General features: G+C 39.1%; 1 protein-coding gene across 4 annotated transcripts in view; it reads left to right on the forward strand.

Moving 5' to 3' along the window:
- Nucleotides 1-9,549, forward strand: part of LOC146499319 (plexin-B2-like) — a 234,773-nt gene extending 225,224 nt beyond the window's left edge. For 3 of the 4 annotated variants that reach the window (XM_085138090.1, XM_085138092.1, XM_085138091.1), the window contains 5 exons: nucleotides 757-904; nucleotides 1,727-1,791; nucleotides 2,238-2,313; nucleotides 3,353-3,427; nucleotides 4,179-9,549. In XM_085138090.1, coding sequence (XP_084994216.1) covers nucleotides 757-904; nucleotides 1,727-1,791; nucleotides 2,238-2,313; nucleotides 3,353-3,427; nucleotides 4,179-4,283 — 469 coding nt within the window. In that variant the 3' untranslated portion in view covers nucleotides 4,284-9,549. The remainder of the gene's footprint in view (nucleotides 1-756; nucleotides 905-1,726; nucleotides 1,792-2,237; nucleotides 2,314-3,352; nucleotides 3,428-4,178) is intronic. The other variant, XR_014870228.1, reaches the window with a different exon arrangement.
- Nucleotides 9,550-9,992: the final 443 nt, after the last annotated feature.

Here is a 9,992-nt window from a genome sequence, read left to right on the forward strand (position 1 = left end):
CATTGCTCCACCTGCCGAGCTTTCGGATCCATCGCTTCACATTTTCAGCTCGTACTCTGGCAAATTTTATTTTTTGGTTTATCACAAAAACAAAATTCTTGTTTTTTGGTCAGCTATTGCTGAATGGACTTACAACGTGATCCGGAAAGAGCTGCAAAGAACCATGACCCAACAAAAATGAGATGCAAATTGGTCTCGAAAAGAAGAAAAATATTAATGTGGCAAAAACCACAAAAATGGAACTAAATGCTGACTTTAAAGATAAAGAACGGCCACAAAAAGATGCAAAATGACTAAAATTAAACACAAAAGTTTGAAGATAAACACAGAGAGAAACTAACGTATTAAATGAAACATGAATTGGTTCCAGAGATCCAAAACGATGTAAAGTAAAATTACCTTCATGAAATCCAAAATAACCAAAGTAAAACACATACTAACCACAAACACATCCAGAATGACTCAAGAAAACAGAGGACCAAAAGACCACAAAGAGACACAAAAATACCCAAATAAAACTTGTATCATCTACGAACAGATCAAAACCAACTTAAAGACAAATAAACTGACCACAAAATTCTTAAAAAGAGACACAAAATTGCAATAGACATCCAAAACTAAAGACGAACAAAATTATAGTACTGACATCCAGAACGACCGAAATGAAACATGATTGCCACGAACAGATCAACACCAAATAAAAAAAATATTCCAGAGTCGTGACTTTAAGCAGCAGATGTCTTTGTGTGTCCTCAGCCTGCCTATGCGGTTCTGGGTGAACATCCTGAGGAACCCTCACTTCATCTTTGACGTCCACGTGACGGAGGTGGTGGACGCTTCGCTGCACGTCATCGCACAGACCTTCATGGACGCCTGCACCAAGACGGAGCACAAGCTGAGCAGAGTGAGCATCAATCCGTTCAAAGAGCGCCATGTTTGTAACCCTGTGAATGTCACTGAGAGAGAAGCGATCTGGGCCATTTTTCGATTACAACCACAACTACCTGCTGCAATTTCTGTGATTTCAGCAATTTCCTGCTATTTTAAACCAAATATGTGATCCATTTATTTATCAGCTCAGTGAATTTCTGTTTTGGACACAAGAGAAGAACCTCAGAGCCCCAGAGAGTCAGATGATGTCCACTTTTTGCCGTCATTTAAAATGTGTTAAAGTAGATATTTGGTTATGCACCCTGACAGCTCGGTGGATTTCTGTGATTGCTGAAGCAACCAGAGATTCTTTCAGGCAATTTATGGTTGTCAAATCAACAACAGAGAGGACACTGAAGTGAAAGTCACACTACAGGCTGTCAGCTCTCTGTCGCCCTCCTGTGGACGTTTTTCTTGTAATCACAGTAAAGACTGTTTAGACTTTTAAAGCCACTTTCTGTTTTAACTAGCTTTCTTCTGATTGGCTGCCCCTCGTTAACATAAGATTTGAACTGCGGGTGGGCGGGACTTCTGTGTTTACAGCCAGAGGTGGCATTTTAAGTGCAGCGTAGTTTTTGATTGGTATTTACAAAAACCTGCTTTCTGTGCACACTGACATTGTGACAAGAACGTTTTGAGAGGTAGAGGGAAATCTTCTGTTATTTGAGTGTTTTTCTTGAACTGACAGCTACATTCTCACACTTGTTGATGACGAGGAGGCAGATTTACGTTCGTCTTTTTTTTTTTTGTCGTGTTCATACAAACATGCTCATCTATTTTCTCTCTCTGGCTGCAGGAGTCTCCCAGCAACAAGCTACTCTATGCAAAAGAGATTTCCACGTACAAGAAGATGGTCGACGAGTAAGTTTAAACCTCTAAATATCTTCAGAGAGGAAACGTGTGTATATGAAATGGTGTTTTGGCTGAACAGCAGAGTGAAATTTAAAAAATGGCAGCGTGTTTGAATGTATTCTGTGAAAATGTGAGCTCTCAAAGGTCTTTTCATGCATCACTAACCATTTCTTTTGTACTGATGGCTCTTGTCGGTGTGGTTTGACAGATGTTTGCTTCAGTCCTCTTGGATTTTCTAATATTTGGTGAAATCACGGCTGCTGAGCTTGGAGGCTGTTTGAAAAGTGGACTAACACTTGAACCCCGTAAAACATCCTGAAGGTGATGTTTTACGGGGTTCAATTACCCTCAACAGTTAATCTGGACAGCCGCCTGATGATCCACTGCGTGATTCTTCCTGAATGAACTCACAGAAACCACCTGATAGTTTGTTTTGACTATGTCTCTTTCCACAGTTACTACAGGGGCATCAGGCAGATGGTTCCAGTCAGTGACCAGGACATGAACACGCACCTCGCTGAGGTGTCCAGGGTATGAACCAACCTCTGTTTGTGCTTTGTTGCATGTTTCATCCCTCTGCAGTGCATGTGCAAGTAGTTACTACTTATAGTAACTAACTAACAGGTGAAGATTATACAAGATTATACAGTATACCTTGACAGTCCTGGGTTGAATCTTCTATTTGCCTTCGATCTGCATTAATTCTTCGTGGCACAGATTTGACAAGGTGCTGCAAACAGTCCTCAGAGATACTCGTCTACATTGACACAATGGCATCGCACAGCCGCTGCAGATTTGTCGGCTGCTTCAGCTTCCTGTTCTTTACCGAGAGGAGCGGCACCACCCGGTGTAGTCTTCTGCTGCTGTAGCCCATCTGCTTTAAGGATTAACATGTTCACCATTAAGAGATGCTTTTCTGCACACTGGTTGTAACGAGTGGTTGTTTGAGTCACTGTTGTCTTCCTATCAGCTGGAAGGCTTCTGGTGATTCTCCTCTGACTTCAACAGGCATTTTTGTCTAAGAGAACTGCCACTTACTGGACATTTTCTCTTTTTCTGACTATTTTTCTGTGAACTCTAGAGATGATTGTGTGACAAAGTCCTATCAGATCATTAATTTCTGAAATATTCAGACTCTTCTGGCTATGTTCAAAGTCACTTCAATCACCTTCCTCATTCTGATAAGCAGCTTGAACTTCAGCAGGTCATCTTGACCACATCCACATGCCTACAGGCTCTGAGATACTCCCATGTGATTGGCTGATTTAGATACTTGCCTTAATGAGCAGTTGAACAGGTGTACCTGATGAAGTGGCTTTCGGTGTAGCGCATCAGTATGGAATATAAAATGCAGCAAGTCAATTTTAACTAGTTGCTAAACTACACTAAAGAACACGGGTTGAATCCTGAGCAGCTCCATCCAGTTAAGACTTAGATATTTGGATCCATTTATTTTTATTTTAATTAACCTCTGAGTATCAAAAGTGTGCAAAGCTTCAAAAATGTTTCTTAAGACTTGAAAGTAGATGCAGCACCTGTCTGAACTGTGCTCATACTCTCTCCTTTGTAGCAACACACAGACAAGCTGAACACCCAGGTGGCCTTAAATCAACTGTACCAGTTCGCCAGCAAGTACTACGATGTGGTGAGAGCTGCTGTTTTCAATTTATCTACCTTTGTGCTGTTGTGTGTGCTGAATCCATGAGCTACAAGGGGGAAGAGAGCTGTTATCATTGTTATTTAAGCTTAAAATAAGTTGCACAGAAATCCAGATTATTATTTCACTGGACTGATATCGACAATTTTCATAATAAACTTTTCCAGTGTTGGTAAAACTTCAGTGAGTGATCAAGATGCATTAAGTTTAATAAGCCTAAAAAGCAACAGATTTTTCTCTCACATTTGCCAAATATTGTTTTTTCTGTTCGATTACCTTTGAGCAGAGGCTTTAAGCAAAGGCTTTGCTTTTCCATACACAACATAAAAAAGATTCCATCTTAATTAAACACAATGATTCACCTAATGGGAGATATTAACTTGTACTTTTGATTAGATTTGATCCAACTTGCACCAACTTACTTTTTTTCCCAACCAGTAACTTAAAGAATGATTGTGGGAACGACAATCATGATGATGCATTTTCAAGTTGATTTAAGAGAGAGTGCCACAGAGTGCTTTCAATTTTAAGTTTAGGTGTAAACCAGTAAATATATTTGCCTCTAATATAGCGTTGCGTTTTTTTTTTAATGCTGGGATAAAACAGCCACTAGATGGCGGCACAAGAATGATTTTCCGTTTGGTTATAGTTACTCAGGGGATTTTTTTGTATCAACTATAAAACCTTTTACACATATTGAAGTAAATATGCTTCAGTTTTAATATTTTTTTTCTTTCAGATAATCCAGTCGCTGGACGAGGACCCAGCAGCCCAGAACAAACAGCTCACCCTTCGCCTTCAACAGGTCGCTGCCGCCCTAGAGAATAAGGTCACCGACCTTTGACGCCAGACCTCGAGGGGGGTTCGGGGGGAGGAGCTTATGGATGCTAAAATACAGAATTTTGTTTTCAACACAAGGACTCAAAGGATGGCGAGCTCACGGACTCTACTGAATGTTTAATCATGTAATGACTGAAGTAATTGGCAGGGGATTGGTCGGTGGATCCAAAGGAAGGACTAAAGGGGGAGGAGTTATGGGACGTCTGGAGGGGTGAGGAAAGTGTTAACGTACACCCGGAGTGGTGGAAACTAAAGTGTTGATATCGACTACACCTACATGGCGTACTTCTGCTCGGCATCTCAAAAAAATTGCGAGGAGAGATGCAAAATGGCGCGATGTGATTACAGATGAAAGTTGTGTGAAATCAGAGTTATTTTTTTAATTGTAGCTGGGATGTACGTTGGTGTACTCCTCGGACCTTGTTGTTTCTGTATTTGGCTTCAATGTGCCACAAATTTTAATTTCATCATGTAAGGACTGAAGGAAAAACGTGCAGCACAAGAAATGAAGGCTTCAGATTTTGGGATTTTTTTGAATAATGAGCATGGAAATGAGGCATTCCCAAATATGTCCTTTTTGGTACTCTGCTCTTTTTCGGAAGCGCAGCTGCTCTGGGCACCTTTTCTGACCACTTTCTGAAGTCTGGAAACTGTGGATGTGGGGTGAATTTCATCCTAAAGTATACAAGATTAAGTTTGAATAAAATGGGGAAACCTCTACGGTACACACCACTGACCAATCAGGGGTCTCAATGGAGGAACAAAGGACAGTAAATTCGGGGTATGAGGAGTTATATAAACCCAGAAAGCAGCAGGTTTTTTTTCCCTTGTATCGTGGCCAAATGTAGTTTTTTCTCTACAGTTAGCAGCAGTATGTGTTTCTATGCTGATGATACTGTGCTTGTGACTCACAGCTGAATAATTTCATTTAGTTTGTTTAGGTTTGTTTGTGTGCAGGCTTTAGGCAGAGGCTTTGCATATCCAACATGAAATGTTTCTTTTTGATGGACTGACATGGTACCATTTAGTTTTATTCTTTTGCAAACTGTCTGTGAGGGTGTGTGTAAAAGTGGGGTTTTTTTTATTTGTTTTTGTTTGTTTGTTTTTAGCTATGCGGCTTTTTTTATTTACTGCAACAACAAAACAAAAAAAATCAAAAAGAATCACAACAGCCTAATCATGTGAACAGCCAAAATTGTTATGTTTGTGCGTGATTTTTGCTTTTATAATCTGTACAGTTTTGCTTCTTTTGCCGTACCCCTTGCAAAAATAACTGCTTTTGTTTTCCATTTTTCTGTTCAAGTCCACATGCAAGAGAAGGTCTGCTTACTTTCATGTTTTCTGAAGACAGGGTATCACAGGATCTTTGAAAAAGGCTTCAAATTTAAGGTGGTAAAGTGTTAAAATGAAATAAATCTGCTTGTTATGGCCTCTATTTTTTGGATTATGCATCAATATTGTTATCGGAGTTAAAGGATGAGTAAAGGATAATGCATGGAGTCAGTTCAATGAGACCCAGCAGCACATGGATTTTAAAAATCTAAGTGCCTCTGAACAGTCTGTCACCTTCATCCTTGTTGTATTGAAGATTTAAAAAGCATACAAACCCAAGAAACACTTTAAAAAAAAATGTGTTTTAATAAATGTAAGCACTATCAGTTATCTCTTAAACATATAAACTAAACTTGAAAACTTCAGGTCCACAAACCTCTGCCTGATATGTTTTGCTTTAAATGTTTTATCAGTGCAATGCAATGGCTTATTCGTAAATATGAAAGTTGGATCAACTGTGCCATTTTTTTCCACGTCTTGGGACAAAAAATAGGAAACGTTTAAAATAATCATTAAAGATGAAGCTGGAAAAAATCCATAACATGTAATTTAAGATAAGAAAAGTGATATGCAAAAATCTAAATCAAGGTCAAGTTTATTTATATAGCACATTTCCAACAGTTCATGCTCCATGAAGTGCTTTACAAACTAAAATGCAACTAAAATAAGTAAAACACACAACAATGATGGAATAACATACAAAAGAGAAAGAATAACACAATGCAAACGATGCACGACAGACCTGACCACATCAACACCTTTCAGCATACTTTATTACTGGTTGCTGTATCTTTTCAGCCGCCAGTCAAACACACACCAACAACAACAGGCCGTTCATCTGTTTTAAACCGGCGAGGCGTGATTGTGGATGCCGCTCTTGTGCATCTGCCTCCCCCGCGGCTGCGCTGCAGACCACGCCCCACCACACACAGTAAGACAGTAAAAACAACTAAAAGAACAACAACTAAGGCTGGTAAAACAAAAAATGTTACTGAGAACTGAGAACCTACACAGATACACTACACTTTGTTCAGAATAAAGATAAATATGAAATTCCTGTCAAATAATGATGTATAAAAAATTAATCAATATTAAGAACTTTTTCAGTTTTACATGGACCTGATAACCCTCAGGACCCTACAGGACTCCCACGAGTGGTGTCGAATGCTTTTTCAAAGTCCACAAACACATAGACCTGTTGGGCAAACTCCTACATCCAGCATGTCAAGTAATTTGAGACATGCATGTAAAAGTGCGTGAAGTTGGCCTGAACAAACTAAGAAATGTCCTGTTGGAAAGTCACATGACCTGATTTGCATCTTCTCATTGGTGGTGCTGTGGACATGTGGGCTTTTTCTGCCAAAGTGGGGTGTCAATTTTTACCAACACACTGTGTTCAGTGTAGGTTTGAAAGGACAACTACACAATAGTAGCTTCATAGCATTCTGGTGCTTAGAGGCTTTTGCATCTAAAGTCTTCAAAAATAATTAGCAATAACAAAAACATTTAATTTAATGCTAAAATAAACATGTGATCAGATATTAAAATCTGTGCCAGCTCAAACATGGATCCATCCACTATGGTGACCGCTTGGGAAATGATGGAGCAGCCCAAAGCACCTTCAGTCAAAAACAAAACACTTTGGAGTGTTTTTTGTCTAAGCATTTTAAATCTTCCATATTCTCTGACCTTCATGTTCTGTTTTGAGTCTGCAAAGTTGTACAATCCCAGTATTGCAGGAATATACATGCTAACAACTCCGTAAAAGATTCAGTATTTTCAAAAATAGTTTGCAGGACAGTGAGGAAACGTGTCAGCTGTGAAATAAGAGGAACAAAAACGGCATATTCCCATTCACTGTTTGTTCATATGTTTGCGTAAATCAAAAAAGTGCTGTTACACCACAGAAGTTTAAATTAACTCGTTTATTTTTTCTTTTGCTGCACATTATTCATTGCCAACACAAAATCATGATACATTTGCATTATTCTTTTCTTCCTAAACTCAGACGATGATCTTGAGATGAGAGCTCGACTTATTATCAAAGATTTAATGTGCAGTTTGTAAGTTGTGTGGTCGTCTTTCAGGTGATGTTTATTTCTTGTGTTTCAAGCCTCGCAAACTGCAACTTTAATCTGTGGAGCAATACAACCAGTGCAGTGTCTCTGGTACTTGATGGAAACACTGCAAAGCTCTGATAAGAATCTGGCACCAGATGACTTCCAGATATAAATACATCTTAGCTTGTTTTCACTTTGATTTCTTTGAACCACTTTGGTACCAAAAACACTCCAGAAAGTGCTGTGTGTGGACTTTTCTCAGACTGTTATTGCAGTTTTGTGTAAAATGGGGAACTTCTAATCTTTTAAAGGTTTCTTTTCAGTTCAGATGTTAAGAAATGGAACACGCGAAGCAAAATTTGACCGGCTTTTAAGAGCCACTTTAGCTAGAAATGTTTGAGCTCTGTTTCCCATTGTGTTACTGAGGTCAGAGCTCAGTCTGATTTTACAAATACATTTCAGTCACCACAGTGAAAGAAAGTAATTTCTGCCTCCTGGTCATTCTGGGACCTTACAGCAGCTTAAAAAACTGGCATATGAAAGACAAGCCAACTGGATGTGCAGCAGAGCTGGCTTGGCTTTGTGGCTTTTCTGAACTAACCCTGTGCTCAATTTACATTTATATGATAAGACCTCATTATAATCGGGATTCACTGTCTCCTATCTTTCACCAACTCTTGCTTGTTTCTGCCTTCTTTTTGCCACCAGTGAGTGCCTTAAAGACTGGAAGAGAAAGTAAAAGCCAAAAAGAAAAGGTGTCTAGAAGGATGTTCATGTTTATAGCGGGTTTAATAACCACAAGATCACAGTGGGGGGTGGGGGGAACAAAAGCTCTAATAAATAAGAGTTTTTAAAGTTTGCACACAACACAAATTTAATGCTACGGTCACTCTAGAGTGGTCAGAGACTGCAGTGCCACCAAAATTATTTAAACTGTGTGCAATGAACTTGCAATCTCGTTGCATTTGAAATGGCTGCTTGGGGGAGTGTCTCTGACAGCAAAGTAATAAATAAAAAATATATTCAATCATCGGCCAACCACCACTTTTTTTCCTAGTTGCAAGGTTGCTGTTCAATTTTCTGTCCTCCAGTGTGCCTGAGCCACAAATCATCAAACTATGGCAACCATATTGCTCTTCATCTCCCAAAGGTCTAGCAATTTTTAAAAGGAAAAGCAGAAGAAAAAAATATACTGTTGAATTTTTCTTTATCAACACATTTTTAAACTTTCCTCTGCCACAAATGTGCAGGGGCGAAGGTTGGTTCACCCAACATTTAGTTCCATGAAGACTACATATGTTAACATATATTCATTCAACCTGAGTTAAATGTCACCCACAGTAAACTGCAGTTCTTCTGGTCTGTGCAGAAGTTTGATGTGAATGTGTGATGTTTGTGGTTTAATGAAGTGGCTTTCAGGGTAAAGGTGCAGAAAATGTTGGAATGCACAGGGATGTGAAGTCAGTTTATTCGTCTGTTATTTGAGGTTTAGTGTTTTGTGTTTGAAATGATGTACAACTAAAGTGTATTTGAAAAATTTACGTTTTACGAAGAACACGTGAACAGTTTTGAGAGTTTCTAGATGTTAAAGAAAACCGCCCACTGGTACTGATGCTTTTGCCGACAGCCTTTTCTTTGTACATCAGCGCTGCCATTGTTTGTCCTTGTACCCTTGTTGTTGGAAACAGTTGGTTTGGAAGAACTGGACCAAGTTTAAAACCATTGAAATGGACAGTAACAGCACTACCAGTAACCACAACTGGTCTGGACTGGACTGAAGCCCAAATCGGTGACTCTTCTTAGGAAGTGGAGAAGTGGGCAGAAAAATCCAGATCTAAGAAGTCCAAATATCCAATAAAAGATTTATACATAAGGAAAGTTGTTGTTGTGTTTCATTTTGTCATAGTGTGCCATCACACGAACAATCAACATACAATCTTTGACTTTAAAAGTGTTTTGGTGTTTCACATACCTAGAAGATGTTGTTTGGACCTTCTGTTAACACCATCTGATCCTTCAAGAAAAATTGGTTAAATGCCTCTTGGAATGCCTTTGAGATCTTCCAAGTTGAGGACATCACTAATACACATTTTGTTCAACACTCATTCCACTGTGTTACACTAATTATGGCAACTAGACCAACCTGTTTGTTACTTTCCTGTTAAATACCGTATCGTTTTGTATACTTTTAAAATTTTAAATAACCTGGCGCCCAGTTACCTAACAGAACTTGTCGACGTGTATAGCCCCAAGAGAGCACTCAGATCCTCTAACCAACTCCTCTTAGTGCAACAAAGGCCCTGACGAAAGACTGGAGGGGA

The sequence above is a fragment of the Neolamprologus multifasciatus genome, chromosome 17, assembly GCF_963576455.1.
Source record: "Neolamprologus multifasciatus chromosome 17, fNeoMul1.2, whole genome shotgun sequence".
Taxonomy (NCBI): Eukaryota; Metazoa; Chordata; class Actinopteri; order Cichliformes; family Cichlidae; genus Neolamprologus; species Neolamprologus multifasciatus.